Source organism: Podarcis filfolensis (genome assembly GCF_964270895.1).
Source record: "Podarcis filfolensis genome assembly, chromosome: 2".
Lineage (NCBI taxonomy): Eukaryota > Metazoa > Chordata > Lepidosauria > Squamata > Lacertidae > Podarcis > Podarcis filfolensis.
In genome coordinates, this window is record NC_139605.1 from 120,845,912 (window position 1) to 120,868,075 (window position 22,164).

The window sequence follows — 22,164 nt, forward strand, 5'->3', positions numbered from 1 at the left end:
CCCCTGGGTGGTTAACATTTATTTCTGAGGGTTTTTTGTGGGGGGTGGGGGTGGGCAGGCTATGGGACTTGGTAAGCAATGGGTACGGCGGTGTCATGTTGGGGGCTTTTGGTATTCACCTGCTTGAGCGTGACACTTTGAGAGGGGCAGGGGGGTGAACCTGATATCCACTTACCTGGCAGTGTTTCAGCATCCCACGGGGTGGTGGCATATGGTGCATCATCCCTGGCCGGCCAGGTATGTGTTCATGAGATCCACAGGGAGCCATAGGTGGGTTGTGGCCAAATGACATCCCTTGAGCTTTCTGGTGTCCCATGGGGCTCTGGAACCCAAGGGAAGGACTGCCAAGGGTGACAGAAGAAAGCACAAGCTGTTTGCATGCAGAACACCTGCATAATGCACCATTTGCACAATGAGCGTTTGCATAATGGCAGTGCTGTGCATGTGTAACATGATGCAACAGAAGTGCATAACGTGTTATTGAGCCCAAATGTAGTTTTTTAAAAAACAAAAAGGGCAAGGAAAGTTTCTAGCCCTTATGCTTGAAAGGGCATGGGCAATGCCCTCCAGCCGTGAAACATGGAGCTGAAGAAACTTCTGATTGGGGGTACTATTAGTGGAGAATGAGAACTAACATAAGCAGGAAGGTTTTTTTAAATCTCCGGCACAACCGTAGAACTATTTTCATTTTGTTCAGAGTGCATTTGTATATCATCCCCTCACCTGGCTTACCTTAATTTAACAGAACTACCCTCTGACTATCTATAATTGGGCTTTCTTGGGCAGCTAAGGAGTGCGGAATTGAGGAGATGTAGTCAAGTTTGGGCGTGAGGATTCCCCACTCCTTGTTGCAGTGCTCCTCACACACAAAAGGCTCTGGCTTTAAAGGCAGACATTGGTGTGCTTCCCCAAAGAGTAAATAATAGAAAGTGGGGCATATATGCTTCTGCTTCAGAATGGCTAGAGTGGGGAGTGGAAGCTCATTTGTGCCAGTTTGGGGAAAACTGAGAACTTGGGGTGTTGGGAGGTCTGAGTGACAGACAGGTGCTGCATGTCCACGGTAGGTCAAGCACATTTTTAAAAACATGTTTGACTTTTTAAAATATGAGGTTTATAATGTGTGTTGCTCAGGAGCCACAACTGGCTGATGTATTTGGGTGTGTATGAGAGTTTCCCATACATTTTGCATACAAGTGAAGAAGGTTCTTTGTCAGAGGTCTAGCACTGAGTTTAAGTTTATAAGAGGAACAGGCTTTTATGGTGCCCAGGACAGTTCCTCAGATTTCCAAATATGTCCCTGGTCCTAAAATGTTGGGGCTCCGCAATACACACAAACCTGACCTATCCTGGAAGGGAAAACCTACCTGCTGGTGCCAATGGAGAGGTGCCCGTAGGAGCCACCAGCTGAAGCACAGCGGGAGTTTATGTAAGCCACCAAGGAATTGGGAGAGGTGCGGATGACAGTCTGCAGGTCAATGCTGGCATCTGAGAGAGGAGAGATGGACAGCGCTCGCTTCTTGGTCAACTTGGCTGTGCTTCGGGGCGTAGAAAAGCGAGTACCTGGGTGGGAAACAGGAAGAACACAGGGAGCTGCCTTATCCTTAGTCAGACTTTACATCTGGGTCAGTATATTGCCAACACTGGCTGGCAGCTGCTCTCCAAGTTTTCAGACAGGGTTCCCTGCCTCCAAGGCTATCTAGAGTTTGTTTATTTCTTTAAAGCATTGGGGTGCTCTAAATGAATGTTGGCATGTCACCAAGCTGTTTGTGCATCTTCTCCCCTCCTGCACATTCTCCAATGCATTGCATCATATGAGGTTGCCTGGCCCTCTAAGACAGGGAGAGGGAACCCATGGCCCTCTGGGTGTTGCTGAACTATATCTCCCATCATCCCTGCCCACTGACCATGCTTGCTGGGGTTGGTGGGGGAGGGGGCCAGGTTGGCTATCCCTGCTCTAAGAGCATCAAGAGACAACTTAATGAAGGGTTCTTCTGGTTCTGGTTCTTGTGGAAGCGTATTACTTCCTGCAAAGAATCCCAGGAACCGTAGTTTATCCTTCAGACAGATACAGTTCTCAGCAGCCAAGAATCCTTTGTGGGAAGTCATGTGCTTTAAATGGACAGTGCATTTGCAGCCTTGGAGTGGGAAGGTAAACCAGCTGACACAGCAAGACAGAGGAGCAAAAGCAGGAGGCTCTAGTGTCAGTACTGTGTCCTCACTGGGGGTGTGGGCCCAGGGAGGTGCCCTATATTGTTGACCACTGATGCTGACCTTGTCCAGGACAGCCTCTAGTAATTACAGGCATGTTCCAAAGTGGAGATGTATGTGCTGGGGCTTGCATGGAAGCTGTCACCACGGCGGGTCCTACAGCAAAAGAGACAAGCCACTTTGAAAACCGCACAAGAGCTTGCCTTTTCAGCAGCTATGGCAAAACTATCAAAGAAAACTCCAGCTGCATGCAAAATTTCGGCCTGTGCTTATTTATCTGTGCTCTCAAGTCTGTAGGCTGCAGGGTGTCCCCTTCTACCTTGCCCCCCCCCACTCATTACTTCTCATGAATTTGCCACCACCTGTCATTGAAACTCACCATCAGTATGAGAAGGATGTTCACTTCCAGGTGGCATCCCATAGGTGTGATGATTCCCCATGGAGTTGGCTTGGTGGTAATATGGCAAGTCATTGATTCCTGGAAAAGAACAGAGTGAGCCATTAATAGAAGCAGGGGATGTTTTGGTCCACCCTGGGATTCCTTGGAACGTCATCAGGGGCTTCTCAATGAGAAGACCAGTACTGGCAGACAACCGAATCCTGAACAAGGCCCCTGATAATATTCCCTTCCAACATCTACCTCAAGGGGTGTGATGAGTGTGTTCTGAGACACAAGGGCATTGTCTCGGGTGCACAGAGGAAAATGAGGACCTGCAGAGCTTGCTGGTCCTCCGCCCAAACTGAATGTGCACATGCATTCCTAGAAAACCTTCTCTACAAATCCTCTGTAGCATTAAAGGGTTCCATGCAATAGCTCCTCAGCAGACATAGCAACATGGAAAAGGTTCCAGGAAGCTGGGTGGATTGGAAAACCCTCTTGGAAAAGAACAGAAGGAGAGGCAAACAGATGGCTCAGGTGGAGTGTTGAGCAAGAGGACTGTGCTGCTCTTGGCCCATGCTGCCCCTGGCTGTTGCTGTGAGACTGACCTTCCACCATGGTGCTGGGTTGGCCTTGCCCATGGAGGGGGCGAAGGTAGCAGTGTTCTACGTAGTTATTAACTGGTGCGTTCATCGGGTTGAACATGGTTTGTTGGAGGCTGGATGCAGTCAGGGGCACATCTGCTTTTTTGATGGGTTACAGTGAGCCAGGAAGTGGCAGTGCTAAGGGATCCAGATCTGCAAGAGACAGAGTGTAGTCATGTGAGAAGACAAGAGAGACCCAAGATCCCACAGTCACTGGTGTGGTGGCTCTAGAATTGGTCCTGACTTGTTGTGCAGTTCAGCCAAGGACCCTAGTTTTCATCACTGACAGAGAGGGGTCACATGTCAGTGGCAGAGCACAGACTTGGCATGCAGAAAGTTCTAGGTTGAATTCCTGGCATCTCCAGGCAGGGCTGGAAAATACCTTTCTCTCCCCAAACCCACTTGAAACTCTGAAGAGCCACTATCTGTCACATCAGATCATATTGAGCAGGACCGACCAAGAGTCTGGTTTGGTGCAGGGCAGCTTCCTATGATAACACAGGTTTAATGTACACCTTCCATGATTAGCTCCAGTAATAGTATTTTATGCCCTTAAACAGATATGGAGGGCTCCTCCAGACGGCCAATTTATTATTTTTCTTGATTTGGCTTGCACAAAGTTTACATGGGGGTTAGTTTATAGCCAGTCTTTATTGAGTATTTGTTCTGATTTGCTTGCCTGTAGCTTACACAAGAATGAACATTCATCCTGCATTCATCCCGGTTTGCTTTTTTTATACATCTACCATTTGTCATTCATTCAATCAATCCACACCTTTCAGTGTCGCTTACCCAAACTGCAAAAAGTCATTTCTTTTTAAAAAGTGGATTCATTGCACCAGAGCGACAAAGCACAGTAATCCACTTTAATTGAAAAAACCTAAAATTCTCAGTATGCGCCTGAATCCCTCCCGCAAAATGCTGACAAGTCTGGAGAGAGACAGAGGCAGTGACCCCCCCAGTTGTCTGATGAAAGGAGGACAAGAGTTTTCTAGTAAAGCAGAGTGGAGTGAGGGGAGAATCAAAGGCTCATTATTAAATAGATACAAGATTAACTCCTCCCTCTCTGGGGAAATGAATGAAAATGCCTTTTAAGAGCATTCGCCATGATTATTTACTCTTTTACACCTCATCTTAACTGTGGCAATGTTATCAACACAGGACAATGAGTCCCACTCTCATTTTTAAGAAAAAAACATTTGTTCTTTTGACATACACATAAGCTTGCGTAAATGTTTGTGCACATTAGATACTCAACCCCTTACTATGATTTCTATTCTTGGGAATCACTTATTGAACTCAGTGGGACCTGTTACACTTCCTGATTGCACTTCCACTGTGTATGGCCATTGAGTCGTCAATGGATACAGAAGGATCCATATCCTCTCCCTGCTGCCCCTCCAAGCCCACTTTAAATAGGATCCCTATAAAGTGGTACCTTGGTTTTTGAACAGCTTAGTTCTCAAACGTTTTGGCTCCCGAATGCCGCAAACCTGGTTTGTGAACTATTTTTGGAAGCCGAACAACTGACTGGGCTTCCATGGCTTCCGATTGACTGCAGGAGCTTCCTGCAGCCAATCGGAAGCCGTGCTTTGGTCTCCGAAAGTTTTGGAAGTCGAACGGATTCCGTTTGACTTCCAAGGTACGACTGTACAAAGGATCCAACTCCATACCCCAAATATGACTTCAGGTTTGTGGGGAGACAGGATTTGCTACCATTTAAGTCACACACTGGCCCACAATCATGTATGAGTCACCAAGACCCAATTCCAGCCTTTGATCAGGAGCATGATTATAGATCAGAAAGATGGCTACATCAGAAATGCATCTGCTATGGGGGAAAAGCCAAGAATTACCGTAGTTTTCGCTCTATAACACGCACCTGACCATAACACGTACATAGTTTTTAGAGGAGGAAAACAAGAAAAAAAAATCTGAATGAAACAGTGGATGTATCATTTTGGTGCTTCATGCTGTGGCCACAGACATGTGATTTGATGGTGAGTTTGCGGTAGGCCAATGCAAAAATCCTGAGAATCCATGTGGATCTGTGCTTTGTAACCACAGCAACCGAAAACAGCTTTTACAACTTTGTAAACAAAGCAACCGAAAACAGAAGCGGGTGGGCAATAAGACCCTGAGGCAGAATGCAGGAAAGCAGCAGCCTCCTCTCTGCAGTGCGCGATCTGATTTTTGCCCCTGCACTCGGGCCAGTCGGCTCCAGGGACCACACATTTGCTCAATAACACGCACAGACATTTCCCCTTACTTTTTAGGAGAAAAAATGTGAGTGTTATAGAAAGAAAAATACGGTAAACATAAAATTATAATAGATATAAAAGAAAGAGGAGGCTTGCTCTGCCAGACTTGCAAATGTATTACGAGGCAGCTTGTTTATGCTAGTTAAAAGATTGGATTGCTTTGGACAATGCAGACATCCTAGATTTAGAGGGTCGTGATTTAAATTCAGCTGGCATGCATGTCTTTGGGAAGGCAAAAATCTGTAAGAGTTTGATGAACCTTATTCTTAGGAAGAATCTGTATAGAGTTTGGGAGAAATATAAAAATCTGCTGGAAAGAAAAACACCTTTATAGTTATCTCCCATCGAAGCAATTACAATTAAGAGAGTTAATATGGATAGACTTACAGGGAACTGCTGGATTTTATGGGGGGGGGGGGGAAGACTCAAACTGAAACCAATGGAAAACCTAAGGAGCCAAGTTACGGATTGGTTGCAATAGCATCAGTTACATGATATGTTTAAATTAGACAGAAAGAATGGATTTTTGGAACAAAGATTACAATTTGAAAAAGAACTCTTGCAAAACAAAGATCAACTTTTGTCTAAAATGTATAATCTGTTATTAGAATGGGAAACAAAAGAGGAGTTTGTTAAAGCTTCAATGACACACTGGGTGATAAAGGACACAATATAGATCTTAACCTCTGGGAGAAACTCTGGAAAAGTGATCTGAAAGTTACAGCATGCTATTCATTGAAAGAGAATTATTTGAAAATGATTAATAGATGGTACTTAACTCCAAGTAGGTTGGCTAAGATTTATAAGACAGAATCAGATAAGTGTTGGAAGTGTAAAGAAGTGGAAGGAACGTTCTTCCACATGTGGTGGACATGTAAAAAGGTAAAAGGGTATTGGGAAATTATTTATAATGAATTGAAAAAAATGTTCAAAATTACTCCCCCCCCCCCCCAACCAGAGTCCTTTTTGCTGAGAATAACCCAGACTGAAATTCTCAGGTGCCAGAAAAGGTTATTTATGCATGCAACAACTGTGGCCCATGTTTTGTTAGCCCACAAATGGAAAGGGAACGAGGTCCCAACTAAAGAGGATTGGCAACTTAAGTTGACAAAATATGCACAACTTGCAGATTTAACATATAGAATAGGAGAGCAGGAAGAACATATGTTTAAAGAAGATTGAAAAACATTTATTGATTATATGGAAAATAATGGTACAGCTGAAAACACAGGCAGCATTAAGATAAATTCAACAGAGTATATCATTTTTGATGGATGTAAAAGTGGAAAATTGATTTGAATTGTTATAATAAAATATGCAGGGATATATGATATGTAAAATGAACCATGGAAAGAAGAAGGGAAGTGACTGGATATTTTAAAGTTTGTAAAATGTTTATTTGAAATTGTAAAACAGAAAATTTAATAAAAAATATTATACAGTATATATATAAAAAGAAACGCCTCTGCTAAAATTCAAGAGGCTATTTAGGTGGCCCTAGAGTCCCCTAAAATTGTTTTGGATAATACTGTTTCACCACTATGCTGAAGGGGATGTGAACAGTGGGGTTCTTTTTGCACATGTGGTAGGAATGCAACCCAGTTCAAAGATTTTGGGGAACTGTATTTGAGCAAGTATCTGACATTACAGGACAACTCATTCCCCCTAACCCTGCTTTCACTTTTCCATCTATTGCTGATCACCTGGAGATATCAGTCAAACACAAGGAACTTGCTATGCTGTGTGTGTTTCTCTCTCCCATATTTTTGCCATCACCTCTCCATGGAAAGACCACCCACAGCTTTCCATTGGGATGCTATCTCCATTTATTACTTTCACCAAAAGAACATCACTCACTTCCCCTCCACCCACCTACTCAGATTTCCTTATAGCAAAGTTCAATAGGTAAATAGACACAGAACATCAGCCTTAGGTTCTCCTTCTTATTCTGTTGCAGACCAAGTAAGTGCTGTGTGCATGAATTTTAACTGCATTACTCCAGAGTCATTTGTACTTGTGCTGTTGTTTTCTGTTATGTACTAAGTTTGGATCCTAGAACAACAGGCAAGTAGGATCCTAGAATGCAACAACTGATTGGCTTGCAGGAGAAGACCAATCAGGCTCCAGGAGGAAGTTAATCAGCCAATTAGGCTGGTAGGATTGTAGAATGCAACAACTGATTGGCCTGGAGGAGAAGACCAATCAGGCTCCAGGAGGGAAGCCAATCAGACGGGACTCATTGTGTAAATAATGTATATAAAAGCCTGAGGTTTGTGGGGCAATTAAATCACTGTTTTACAAGCTGCAATAAAGAGCATGAAATCACTACAGGACTCTGAGTATATTTCATTTTCTCTTTCATTGTATAAACCATAAAATACAATTTTAAAAGAAAATACTTCCAAGTGGTGGCAGATTTAAGATCTCCTTCCAACCTGGGTACAATGAAATATACGGGAAGTATGCAGGGCCATCAGCCCACAGGAAAGTGTGGCACAAGCTCAGGTCTTCCTCACCACCACTTGCATTCTGAAGGACTCGTGTTTTACACCACAGGGATTGCTGACTTTCTTATCCCTTTAACAGCAGCCCTCTCCAGGCATAGAGAGGGACAGCTTCAGCGACTTTGTGCTTGTGTGTCCAGTTCTGTGCAGGTGGCAACCCTATTCACAGCTGTGTGCATCCACAGGAACTCCCACCCATCTTGAGTGGCAACCAGGTACTATGGCTGGCACAGTAATGCACCCGTCACTTAAGGTGGCAACGGACCCTACCTTTACAGAGGCATCCTTTGCTTTAAGATGCCCTCTATCTGAAGAGTTGTCTGGTCCAATTTCTGTTCAAAAAGCAAGGACCATAAGGAGAGGCGAGCAGGAGGGGCCTCCACGTTGCCCGTCAACATTTAGCAGCACCTGGAAAGCAGCCTGGAAGGGCACCCAGGTCACTTGGTCTGGTCGAATGTACGATGCTTCTATCAGAATTCTTGATACTGGGAATGCGCCTTCACTGCGCACTTTTCAGCATTTTTGTTTAGACAAGTCTGCCCAGGTATTTAGAAAGCTGGTGCTTGTATTAATCTGTTTATAGTTTATTGTTGCTTTTAATTTTTTTCCAGTGTTTTAAATTATTGCTGTTAATTTTTTTTTTCCTGATAATTGTATTGTTTTGCCTTTTTTGTAAACTGCTTTGAGGGCTTTTTTGCAATCAAGCAGTGTATTCAATTTTATGAAATAAATAAATAAATCATAGAAATTATTTTAAAACTTGCATCTCTTTATATAAAATAACACATGCAAATATCTTTTCTGGTGATGTATCTCCTCTGTGAGCAATTCACAAGTTGCCACCCAACACTCATTTATGCCTTTGTTTAAAAAAGGGGTCGGCAAACTAAGGTCCGCGGGCCGGATCAGGCCCATCAGGGTTGTAAATCCAGCCCGCGCCATGAAGCCGGAACCCACCACGAAGCTTAGACTCCTGGCAATGGCGATGGGGGGAAGAGGCCAAGTGGCGGCGGCTCTGCCACTCAATTGCCACGCCTGGTTTACCTCAGCGGGGTTTGATTGGCAGAGACGTCCCCGCGCCACGCTGAAGTAAACCAGGGGCGACGTCTGATTGGCAGACGCACCGCCGCTCGGCCTCTTCCTCCAGTCGCAAGGAGGCAAGGCAGCTCCCACCGGCGCCTCTGGCTCCTCCTGCCTCGCCACCTCCAGAAGTCCGCTTTCCCTTCCCTGCCAGCTTCCACCTGCGCTACTAGGAGACCACTAGGAGACACCGCATCTCAGCAAGTAGCCGCACCCTGCCCTGCCGTTGGATGCATGGACAGTAAGAGCCCTAGAGATGGGCTTACTTGCAAGTAAGCTGCAATCGTTTCAAGGCTGCTTGCTCAGTGCCTGAAGAACTGCTCAAGCCCACTGAGATGAAAAGTGTTACAGAACACGCCCCTGGGAAGGTAAGCGCAGCGCCTGGCCCCCTTGCCTCTTCTTCCAGCTCTCCACCCTATGCCCCTTCTTCGGCCTGCCACAAGGTCTGAGGGACAGTGGACTGGCCTGCGGCTAAATTTTTTTGCTAACCCCTGGTTTAGGCAGTGGTGGAGCTTCAAGCTCCGGCACCAGGGGGCGGAGAGCAGGCGTGGGCATGGCATGGGGCGTGTCCTGGGGGCGTGGCGCGCCACCTGGAGTGGAGTGGCGCACGTCCTGGGGGCATGGCGCCCAGTGCAGGCGGGGGAGGGCAGCCGCGATGGAACCCTGCTGGGATTGTGCTGCCGGGGGCAGTGCACTCCCCCCGCACTCCTCTTCCTCCGCCAGGGGGTTTAGGGGATTGCTTTTGTGGACGGTCATAGAGAATGTTGCATGACATTAAGCCTCCATCTACACAGTAGAATCTGCAATTCCCAGAATGGTTTAACAATCAATCCATCTGAACAGGGAATTCTGGAAATTGCAGGCTCTATGAGAGGAAAGGGGTTAACAACTATCAGCACCTGTAACAAACTACAGTTCCCAGGATACTTTGGAAGAAGACATGACTGTTTAAAGTAGCAAACTCTATCATCACTGCTTTAAATGCTTGCAAACCATTTGCTGTTTCTTAACAGCCAACAATATATTCTGGATTCCAGCAGAGGGAGCCAACACCATAGCACTTCAAGGTGAAAGATTCATAATGCCATGTGGTATCTTTATTCCTCGCCCCCCCCCCCCCCCGCTCTTTGCAAGGCAAAAAGTGACTTAAAGGGCCATCTTGAGTGGAAAAATGGTATCTCCTCTCTATTGCTGTTCTAAAGATATCGGGAAGTACCCATAGCTCTATTTCCATTTTTTGAAAGCCCAGCAGATCCTATTATAATATGCAGTTTGGCCCCAATAGTCCAAATTGCACTTAACGTTTGAGAGAAAAATATATGACTGTAATTACATTTTTATCCCAAGGATCTCAGGCTAGCATACCCCTGTCCATTTTATATTCCCTACAAACCTGTGAGGAAAGTTTTTAATTGTAATTGTTATTACACCCTTCACCTTAAGTTCTATTTTAATAACACCCTAAGGTCCTAAAGGGCAGGTTGCAACATTGAAAACTGCTTAAAACAACTTACACTAAGAGAAATAAGGTGAGCACATACATCTGAAGTGTCAAAAGCCAGGGCAGAGGTGTGTCTTCAAGCATTCTCCGAAAACTGTACAATGAAGGTGCCCATTGCACCTCTGCAGGGAAGGAGTGCCACAGATAACGCCCTCTTCCAGGGCACTGAGCTTCTAAGATGGCCTATTTTTATTATTTTATTATTATTTATTGAATATATATACCACCCTATACCCAGAGGTCTCAGGGTGGTTCACAGAAGCTTTAAGTGTTCAGTACCTGTTTTACTTACTTTAATGGGGTTCATTGCGAAGTGAGTGTGCGCAGGATAACACAGCCTTAGTGAGAAGTCTCCGCCAGTTTCTTTCACTGCAGATGCCTTCAGATTCCACGAGTTCCGCCAGTGGTTTAACCAGGAATCTCTCTCACACACACACAAAGGGAAATTTCAATGCTATTGCTAACTGCTCTTGCGCAGTTACAACCATTTCTTGGTCCAAATGCTTCCACAAAGGGTCAGCATCCTTTGGCGATACCTGAGGAAACCATACCCAAGGCACTTCTTGGCCAAGTTGGCGTCCTGCTGGCTGGCCTTGTGTCAAACAGATGCTTTCCTTCCATGGCACACAGCAGCTTGAGAGTGTGTCTGAGGATTTACATCAAGATTTTTCATGGGGGGGGGGGGAGTGAAGCCTTCCTCTTCACATACTGTGGGTGGGGAAGCCTCAGGCCCAGGGGCCTAATGCCTATTTGTTAGGCTCTTGGGATTATCAGAAAGCCGTGCCTAACTGTACAATGTGCCACAGTGCTTTTGCCTAGGTGGACTATGTCCTTGGACTGTGACAATGTCTCTTGGATGGAGGAAGAAGAGGGGTGTGTATGTGTGTGTAAAAAAGGTAAAGGGACCCCTGACCGTTAGGTCCAGTCATGGCCGACTCTGGGGTTGCGGAGCTCATCTCGCTTTACTGGCCGAGGGAGCCGGCGTACAGCTTCCGGGTCATGTGGCCAGCAGGACTAAGCCGCTTCTGGCGTACGGAAACACCGTTTACCTTCCCGCCGGAGCAGTGCCTATTTATCTACTTGCACTTTGACGTGCTTTCGAACTGCTATGTTGGCAGGAGCTGGGACCGAGCAACGGCAGCTCACCCCGTCGCAGGGATTTGAACCGCCGACCTTCTGATCGGCAAGCCCTAGGCTCTGTGGTTTAACCCACAGTGTGTGAAAAAAACTGTATTTTGTGTGGCTGGAAAGTAGCCTATTTTACAAAGACAAGCACTTTTGCCTCTGGTTCTGTCCACTCTGGCCTCACCTACCACTGGCAGGCAACACCTGCCCCTTGCGTGCCAAAAGATTGGGCATGAGAGAATCAGGCCCTCAGACTGAAGAAGGCCCCCATCCCTCCCATTGCATTCATTTTTATCTATTTATTACATTTATATAGCACCTTTTATCTTCCAAGGATCTCAAGGTGGTGTACATGGTTCCCCTCCTACCCATTTCATTCTCACAACAACCCTGTGAGGAAGGTGAGGCTAAGAGATGGTGACTGGGCCAAGGTGAGCTTCATGGCTGAGTGGGGATTTGAACCCTCATCGCCCACCCAGTGAACTTCATGGCTGAGCGGGGATTCAAATCCTGCTTGCCCAGGTCCTAAATTCAACACTCTAACCCATGGGTAGGCAAACTAAGGCCCGGGGGCCGGATCCGGCCCAATCGCCTTCTAAATCCAGCCCACGGATGGTCCAGGAATCAGTGTATTTTTACATAAGTAGAATATATGTATTTATTTTAAATGCATCTCTGTGTTATGTGTGGGGCATTGGAATTCATTCATTTCTCACCCCCAAATCTAGTCTGCCCTCCCCCAAGTCTAAAGTGGACTGGCCCCCTGCTGAAAAAGTTTGCTGACTCCTGCTGTAACCATTATGCCACACTGGTTTTTGGTCCTTTGCAGTCTCATTCCTTATCTGCCTCTCCTGCGGTTGCTACAGTATTTAATTTTTTAGAAGGAGGCACTTTAATAGCAACCACGCAATTAATGTCACATTGAGTTTGGCCTTAGCTTCTGAAACCTTTGGGGGTTGGACAGGGGTAGGCAGCTCTCCCCCCCCCCCCCGCCCAGACATCAGGGACAATGTTGTGACAATGAGTTGAAACAGAGATCTGCTAGCTGGTTTGGTGGGCGGGAAGGGTTTAGAAGGTCTAACATCCCCTTTCGCCTTGCAATTTGTCTAAGCATGCAAAGTCAGCATAATTCAAAATATATTGACTCAAAATATTGCACCTAGGCAGGATAACTCCTCCAGATGCCACCCCCAAGCTCCAAGGGGAATCTACTACAGTTTGGAAATTCAATGCATTCCTACAGCCATTCGGAAGACACCAATGCATTCCAATGACTGGTCTGTGTCATTTGTTTAGTACACCTTCCTCCAAGAACAGGTTCCTCTTAAGACAGCTAGTCTCAAACTTATATTTTTCCCAGCCCACTTGAAAAATGCTCAGGTTCTCAGCACACCACTTAATAAGCTGTTTGTTGCTGTTCTACAGATCAAAGCGCATAGATAACTGAAATGAGCCCAGGGGCTGTTGTGAAGGCGCAGGAGGTGAAGCTAAACAGGTGAGTGAGTGACCTCCGAGGAACCACTTTGGGTTCCATGATGGAAGAAATATCACTTAGTTCTATTTCCTCATGTTCTGATGTACAGATATTCACACATAAATGTGAGATGGGGCTAAAAAAACTCCAACCTATGCGTTTCTGGAAATTCATACTGGATAGGAAGTTTCTCCCTTTCACATACAGACACGCACATGTTTATGTTTACATGCAAGTGCTCACACCACAGGATGGTTGTGGCTTTTTGGGTGTGGTTAGACACACCCTCACTAAACGCTCCCTGCAAGAAGTGTCACTCTAATCACTGGTTTAGCAACCCCGATGCTTCAGAATTCTGATTTTATAGAATGACATTAACATTATAAATGCCTAGGTGGGGGTGAAGGTGGCAATCAAGAGTTACCACAGTGGCTGGTCCAGGCCAACCTCTCTGCAGTTTAAGGTAGGCCACGTTCTTCTGCTTCAACCGTCAGGGGCAAAATGCCTTGAATGCCAGCTGCTTGGAGTCACGAGTGGGGAGAGCTGTGCTGCTGCTTATTAGTTTTGCATAGGCATCAGGATGGCCACTTTGACTAAGGGGTGTGGAACTGAGTGGGCCATTGGTCAGATGCAGCAGAGCTCTTCTTATTTTCTCATGTCAGCTGAGGAGGCCCTACTTCACATCTGGCAGCCACATCAGCCTCGACAAGAAACAGGGCACTTTTGATTGTCACTCTGGAGTTGGGAGCACTTTGTACCTGGTCCCATCCCTTCTGGAGGCAGGTTTAAACTTTTAACGTCCCTTTGCTACACTACATTTATGTTTGGTGTTGCTGCAGATGCTACTGCCTTTTGTTGTGGTTCAGAATGTTTTGTCTAACCCCATTATGATGCAAACTGCTTACACATCCTTTTTAAAAATATAAAGAGGTTCTATGGCCATAGGTTATGGCACACATGCAAAAGAACTAGGATTTCTGCTCCTCCCTATCTCCTGTGGAGCAACCCAGTCGTATCGTATATTGACCATGTTCTCTCTAGATCCCTTTCCCCAGTCCTCCCCTCCCCAAATATGCACACAGCTATTTGGGAGATCCATATTATTCCCCTGTAATGTAATACAATTTTAACTCCAAACCAGAGGTGCCCAAAGGCAATGGACTTGGTTCCTGAATGTACCACCCGCTCACTCTCACCACTGGCACAACTCCACTCCTGAAATGTTCAGATTCTAGATATGTATGAACAATACAGTGTGCTATTATATATTTGTAAAATAATGAGTTGTGTTTAAAAACAAATTGGGCCAATTTGACCAATGAACATGCAAGGTATCCACATGAAAAATACGCACTATGGGCAATGCATGAAATACCTTGCTGTTCGTTGCACGGTCTGTGTTTTTGCCACCTATGCTTCTTGGCCAGGCAAAATCCCATTCTGTTCATTTGTACATCTTATGTCTAGCAGATGTGCACACTGACGGGGTTTTGTGTGCTACACAGTTTGGAGACTCCCTTAACTCACAAGGACTGGGTTGCTCCACAGGGGATGGGAAGGAGGAACAGACATTCTAGTTCTTCTGCATGTGTGCTGTCCATGTGAGTTAAGGTGGGTATTCTTCATGTGGATGCCTTGCATGTTAATTGGTCAGTGTACATAAACATACAGGTGCCTAGCCCTTTACAACAAAAAGTCCTAGGTCCCTGCCCCAAAGGGCTTACAATCTAAAGAAACTTTACAAGTGAGAAGAGGCAGAGGAAGGGGAAGGAAATGGAAGCTTTGTTATAACAAGGCCTGGAAACTATTGTGCCCAAGGTTTCCCAGAAAGACATCTGCACAATTGTGTCTCCATCCTTGAGTAATATGCACATGTACATCCTCCATGATCTTTAGCAAATATGCACAACAGCCAGGTTTTTTCTCTCTCTGGGGAGCTCTCATTTGAAGGAGAGAAGTTGAAACACAAGCAGTGGTGCTGGAGAGCAAGCTGCTTCAAGGCAGGGATGGATCCTCCCTCTTTTCTAAAAGAGGGAGGAAATATGTAGGTGGTTTTTAATTACACATTTTACTAGTTTAGACAGTTTAATGGTATTTCATGTAAACCACCTCAGAGATCCTCCTGGACCAAGAGGGGGGTAGAAATTACACAATAAATGATACTATACTCGAGTTAAACTGTCCGTTTCTCTAAAGAGGCGATAAGAAGGTGAGGCAGGACTATTAAGACCAACATCCAGTATCCTACCTCCCCCCCAATCATAGTTCAGTGCTGTAAGGGGCCCAATCTGCACTTATGCATATAAAGGAATATCATACCACTTTAAACAGTCATAGCTTCCCCCAAAGAATATTGGGAACTGTAGTTTGCTTAGGGTGCTGAGTTGTTATTCAATCCCTATGCCACTCATGGAGCTACAATTCCTGGAGGAGTTTAATAACATTTCCTCTTCCCAGGGAACTCTGGTAGCTCTGTGAGGGGAAGTGGGGTCTCAGCCCTCAGCAGCATTAACAAACTACAGTTTGAAGGATTCTTTGAGGGAGGCCAGATGGGGTCAGAGCTGGGGATTGCTGGCCCTCCAGATGTTAAACTCTAACTCCCATCATCCCTGACCATTGGCTATGCTGGCTAGAGCCTGATGGGAGTTAGAGAAATATGTGGAAGGCCACAGGTTTCGCACACCTTGTAAACTCCCTTGTGTATGTGCCAGTTATGTGCCAACCTGTGCAAAAGTACCACTGAAATTACTCCATCCAGGTGCACAAAATAAGTGGGAATACAGCAGTCTGTTGACTCATATAAACATGTCCACGTGTGGACACATGACATGCCACAGTGCAGATACATGGACACAGGCTTAAAACACAAAGCTGGTGAGGTCAGCCATGTATACTTGAAACCTGCCTCACAAGGAAGCACATATTCCACCTCCCTCCAGATCACTGGAGGAATTGGAGGTTTTTTGGGAGGGGGGTCCAATTAATGGAGGAGGATATGTCATGCCTGAGAGCCTTCTGCTCATGGTATTGTCCTAGAAAATCATTGGGTTTCTTTTTTTAAAAAAGAAATTAATTCTTCCACAATGAATCATTAGTCACTCCCAGATAGTTACCAGTGTTATAAGAGGCTCTTAAATGGCAATTTCCATAATATCTATAGCTGTATTTTTTATTTTAAAAAAACCAGTAAAATCCTTGCTACGCTAGGCATTTAATTTCTAAAATGAGAGATGCTGCGGCTTACGCCTGCACAGAAGATACAAAATTCTCCAACAGTGGCTGAGTGTGGTAGTGCTGCTGTGGTCACACACCTTCTGCACATGCTCAAAGGAACACTTTCTTTTTAAAACAAAACAAGACAACAACATTTCCATCTTCTAAGACTGAGTGCCAGCAAACAGGGGTACCACTTTAGCTAATGGGGCCTTGTGCCGCTGCCGAGAGTCTTCTGTTCTCATCTTGAAGCAAAGTTCTTAACCCGAGGTAATATTTCTGGGTTAGCGGAGTCTGTAACCTGAAGTGTCTGTAACCCGAGGTACCACTGTATTATTAGCAGGGTGCAGTATGGTTTCAAGTTGGATGGGAGACAGCATGCTGAAATTCCTGCATTGCAGGCATAGGAGCCCATTCCTAGGGGCCAAAGGGGCTTTGGCCCACATCATGGGCGTAGCCAAGGGGGGGCAGGGAGGGGCAGATCAAGTAAAACAATAGAAATACTCAACTAACTGACCAATCACGTTGGTTTGGCCGCCCCCCCCCAAAGTCCTGCCTCCTTAACAAAAATCCTGGCTATGCTCATGGACCCCCTAATAAAATATTACAGGTAGCGAAGCCCCCCCCCCCCAGTTGATGGGTAAAGGTAAAGGGACCTCTGACCATTAGGTCCAGTCGTGGCTGACTCTGGGGTTGCGGCGCTCATCTCGCTCTATTGGCTGAGGGAGCCGGCATACAGCTTCCAGGTCATGTGGTCAGCAGGACTAAGCCGCTTCTGGCGAACCAGAGCAGCGCATGGAAACGCCGTTGACCTTCCTGCCGGAGTGGTACCTATTTATCTACTTGCACTTTGATGTGTTTTCGAACTGCTAGGTTGGCAGGAACTGGGACCCAGCAACGGGAGCTCTCCCCCCCCCCCCCCGTTATGGGGATTTGAACCACTGACCTTCTGATCGGCAAGCCCAAGAGGCTCAGTGGTTTAACCCACAGCTCCACCCATGTCCCCTAGTTGATGGGTATTGCCATTCAAATAGTGTGCATGCACCGTGCCGTGTGATCGATTATGTGGGGTGGGGCTTATCTGGGCCCCCAATATTTTATTCAAGTTGTCACCCCTGATGCGGGGGGTTGGACTAGATGACCCTTGGGGTGCCTTCCAACTCTATGCTTCTTCTGCAGAGAGGAAAGTGGGGCGAGTGAGAGATTTTGAGTGCCAAAAATGGCAGAAAGGGGCCGGATTGAGCGGTGCCTCTTTCTCATCTCCACCTTCAGCTCCCAATTTCAGTTAATCCCGGAGGAAGAACCGCGGACTTGCCCGTCGAAGGGGCGCTTTGACGCCAGGAGCCGCGGGCTGCGCTGCGCACTCAGCCGCCGCTCGGCGGAGCGACAGAAGGCGCGGAGAAAAGCCTCCTCTCCTGGGCGCTTCTGCTCCCCGTCCACTGGATCCGCGCTCCGGCCTTCCCCGCCAGCCGAGGCCCTTCCCGGCGAGGTGGGTGTTCTCGGCGCATTTGTTATGACTTGGGAGCCGATAATGGCAGATCTTATAGACAGCTCTGCTCCTCCCGCCGCGCGGCGGCTTCGCTGGAGAGAGAAGAGGAGGAGAAGCGCGCCCGCTCCGCGCCGATTTCCAAAAAGCTCACTCGGCCTGCGGGAGGGAGAGGAGGGAGGAAGGAGAAGGGGATGCCCGGGGAAAGCGGGCGAACGCGGATCGTTACCCCGCAAGAAGCCGACGCGCTGGACACACGCCTGTCGCGCAAACGCACCAGAAGGCGAGAAGAGGTTTTGCAAAAGGCAGGACCACCGCGGAGACGACCTCCACTTCACTCCCAGCTCCCTAGCTCCGGGTCTCTAGCGCCCACCCTCTCTCAAGTATTATGTGGGTGTCGGGCTGTTTTGCGCCTGGGGCAAGCACCCCCAGTCCCAACAAAAATGGGACTTCGGTTTTCAAAATAGATGTCTTGCAGAAAAAATGAAAAGCGCGAAACTTGAAACTGCTAGGTTTGTTTTCATTTGCAAGTTTAAGTAATACTGCAGTCTTTGATCATCTTTCTCAAATGCAAGAGAAAACTAATCTGTATACAGTGGTACCTCAGGTTAAGAACTTAATTCGTTCTGGAGGTCCATTCTTAACCTGAAACTGTTCTTATCCTGAGGTACCACTTTAGCTAATGGGGCTTCCTGCTGCTGCCTCCACGCAGCATCCTGATCTCACCCTGAGGTAAAGTTCTTAACCCGAGGTAATATTTCTGGGTTAGCGGAATCTGTAACCTCAAGCATCTGTAACCTGAAGCATCTGTAACCCGAGGTACACTGCCCCTCAAAGGTCAGTACTGTGCCGCTCCGAGGTCTGTGCCCTCAGAGGCTGCCTAGTTGGCCTAATGACAGAACCAGCCCTGGACTTATTAGAACTTCAGAACTGTATTTTTTGAACCAGCCCTGGGACATGTACAAAACAGAGTGCCTTTGCCTTTGAACATGTGCAAAGTGGTTTGATGAACCACCAGGCAATCTGCCCCACAGCCAGATGACTGGAAAGGTGGAAAGGCTTTCGGGTCAAAAGAAGGCTGGGTATTGGTGACTAAAAATCCTTTTTGTTATACCAAACAACTACACCAAGAAATATCAACCATATGTATAAAGTGCTTTTGAGAGCTCTGAAGTGTTTCACACATATTCCAACAACCCTGTAAGGCAGGTCAGTGTTATCCCCATATTGCAAATGGGAGCCTGACAGACAGAGACTTGCCTTAGCCCACCTGGTGAATTCATGGCAGTGGTGAGATTCTAACTAGGAACTTCCTGAACTGGGGCTCAGGTTTATATCCACTCATAGAGTAGACCCCTGAATTAATGGACACAAATAGTCTTTCAATGGGTAGTTTACAGTTTTAGTCCTGCTCAGAGTAGACCCATTTGTGTTAATGGACATGACTAATAAGTTCATTAATTTCAATAGGTTGTATTCAATGAATAGTAGAATAGACATATTGAAATTAATAAGCCTAAATTAGCTATACCCCATAACAGCAGTGGACTGACTGTGAATGCAACCCAATGGGTCTACTCTGAGTAGGACAAAGGCTGGCTACAAATGTCAGTCTCTTAGCCACTTCACTATAACTTCGATGAAGGACCATAATGATTGCCCCATCTGCACTTTACATTTAATGCAGTATCATACCACTTTAAACAGTCATGTCTCCCTCACCCCCCCCAAAAATAATCTTGGAATCTGTAGTTCATTGAGGGTGCCAAGAGGTGTTAGGAGGTCCTATTCCTATTGTGTTTTTATGCTGTAATCTGCCCTGTGATCCTTAGATGAAGGGCGGTATATAAATTTAATAAAATATTCCTCTCATTGCTACAGTTCCTGGAGTGGTTTAAACAGCTGAACCATCCTCCCATGGGACTCTGGAATCTGTAACTCTACAAGGAATGGGGGGGGGAGTGTCTCCTGATGACTGTCAGCTGCCTTAACAAACTACACTTCCCAGGATTCTTTGGGCGAAGCCATGACTACTTAAAGTGGTATGATACTGCTTTAAATGTATGACACAGATGGGGCCAAGTAGCACAGCAGCTGCACTGCATGCAGAAGGTCTCAGTTTCAGTGCCTGGCATCTTCAGTTAAAACACAGATCAGACACCAGGTGATGGGAAAGGCCTTTTTCTGCCTGGAGTCCCAGACAGCCACTGCCAGTCAAAGCAGACAGTCCTGGACTAGATGCAATAATAGTCTGATCACCTGGTTTAAACTAGTTTTCAGTATTCTATTTTAACCACACCAGCTCTACCCACCCAAGGTAAAAGATACACAGCCCAGGATCCCTTGATATGTCACAGAGGGGTGCTGGAGGATGACTCTTGAATTTGTCCCTACTTTGCAAATCACAGAGCTCTAAGCCACAGCTTCTGTAGTCAGACCAATGGGGAAAGCAAAGGAGGATAGTTCATAACATTCCAAAATTTCAAATACATTTTCGGACCACATTCTTGGTGACCAAAAGTATTTAATGCTTGTAGTCATAGCCTGTTGCATACAACACATAAAAAAGGCAAAATGTCTGCGACACAGAGATAAACGTGAGCAGCTACGCTTCCCAATTCTCAGATTTTGAAAATCCTTAATATCAACTTTTGAAGGCTCCTATTTACATAGCTTGCTCAGATTAATGAATTACTCTTAAAGTTTACTAACGTTTTATTAAAAAACCCCTCATGCTGATTTTCTTTGCGTCCAATCGGTGTGTGATTGCCAGGACAGGGGGCGCTTATGCACGCTCCGCCAATGTGGGGGCTGAGAACAGAACCCAGCGCAAAATGGTCAAATGTAATGCAAAATTTAAAGACATGCACTCTGAGAGTAAATCTGAGAGTAACTATGCCACTATATCAGGGATGGGGAACCTCAAGTCTGGGGGCCAAATGCCAGGACTCTCTAGGCTCTTAGGCCACACCCATTCCCCTGGTCACAACTCTCCCTGGACCAGCAGAACTGTCCTAATGACTCTTTCTTGCCAGAACTGAGAGGTATTCATGTGGGGCAAGTGCAGACACCTTGCGAGGTTGCAATATAGCCTACTGTGCAAAGGTAAGAATCACACCTGTTGCTCCACCCACTTTTGGCTCTGGCTTCACCCATCACTTGCATGTGGCCCCGAGAAAGTTGCCCATGGATGAATGGGGTCCTTGGGCTGTAAAAAGTTCCCCAACTCTGGACTATATGATTTGTTGACTCTTCAGGGCATCAGGCCACAAGGTAGGATAACTATTATGCATTCTCAGAATACAGCCATGGGGGGTTGCAGGAAGGACAGAACAGATAAGGTAGAAGGGCCCTTGCTTAATTTCTAAAAAGACTGTGGCTAGGGCTCATGCCTACCCTCTATCCTGAAGAACAAGCCTTGGTCCTAAATTTGGAGTGTGTGACAACTGGCAAAGAAGGGAGGAGTTGGTGTTAAATAGCTGTGGTGAAAAAGAAAGGATTGAGCTATAAAACCAATAAACCCAGCCAAAGATTTCCCCTTGCCTTCTACTCCATGGGTAGGCAAACTAAGGCCCAGGGGCCGGATGCGGCCCAATCGCCTTCTCAATCCGGCCCGTGGACGGTCCGGGAATCAGCGTGCTTTTAAATGAGTAGAATGTGTCCTTTTATTTAAAATGCATCTCTGGGTTATTTGTGGGGCATAGGAATTCGTTCATCCCCCCCAAAAAAATATAGTCCGGCCCCCCACAAGGTCTGAGAGACAGTGGACCGGCCCCCTGCTGAAAAAGTTTGCTGACCCCTGTTCTACTCCATGTCAGACCCTAGCCCTAGAAACCACTCTAACTGCTTAGCTAAGATGACAAAAGAAGCCCTTGCATTATTTTGAAGATCAATTTGTTATTTAGAGAACGTGGCTAAAAATATGTAAGACACACAGACACCCACCCACCCCAGTTCTTACTTCTTTCCGCCAGACCCTGTTGAGATCTGATAAAGAGGTAACAGGGTTTCCCTGCCTCTGGTTCTGATTTCATCCACAGCAAGACTGTATTGTGGATAACCTCTCCACTTCTGGGACCATCAAAGGCAGACAGGCTGGCTCAAAATAGCCCTAGGCCAAGTGTAGAGCTGAGGCTGAGGTTGGCCAGTGAGAAGGAAGGTGTCGTTTGTAGCCCAACTAACTGCAGGCCTTGATCGTCCTCTCGCCCTCACAGGACCATAAATGTCACCGGAGGGGTCTCTCTTGCTCCCTAGAGCCAACGCTGGCCAGGAACACAATTTTTTCTCTC

At 46.3% G+C, this 22,164-nt stretch overlaps 1 protein-coding gene across 3 annotated transcripts in view; it reads right to left on the minus strand.

Annotated features, from left to right (window-relative positions):
- Window positions 1–22,164, minus strand: part of GLI1 (GLI family zinc finger 1) — a 108,827-nt gene that overhangs the window by 13,871 nt on the left and 72,792 nt on the right. For 2 of the 3 annotated variants that reach the window (XM_083599729.1, XM_083599727.1), the window contains exons 2-6: window positions 3,196–3,384; window positions 2,588–2,686; window positions 2,272–2,364; window positions 1,365–1,560; window positions 176–341 (exon numbers count right to left, since the gene is read on the minus strand). In XM_083599729.1, the coding sequence (XP_083455855.1) occupies window positions 176–341; window positions 1,365–1,560; window positions 2,272–2,364; window positions 2,588–2,686; window positions 3,196–3,292 (651 nt within the window). In that variant the 5' untranslated portion in view covers window positions 3,293–3,384. The remainder of the gene's footprint in view (window positions 1–175; window positions 342–1,364; window positions 1,561–2,271; window positions 2,365–2,587; window positions 2,687–3,195; window positions 3,385–22,164) is intronic. The other variant, XM_083599728.1, reaches the window with a different exon arrangement.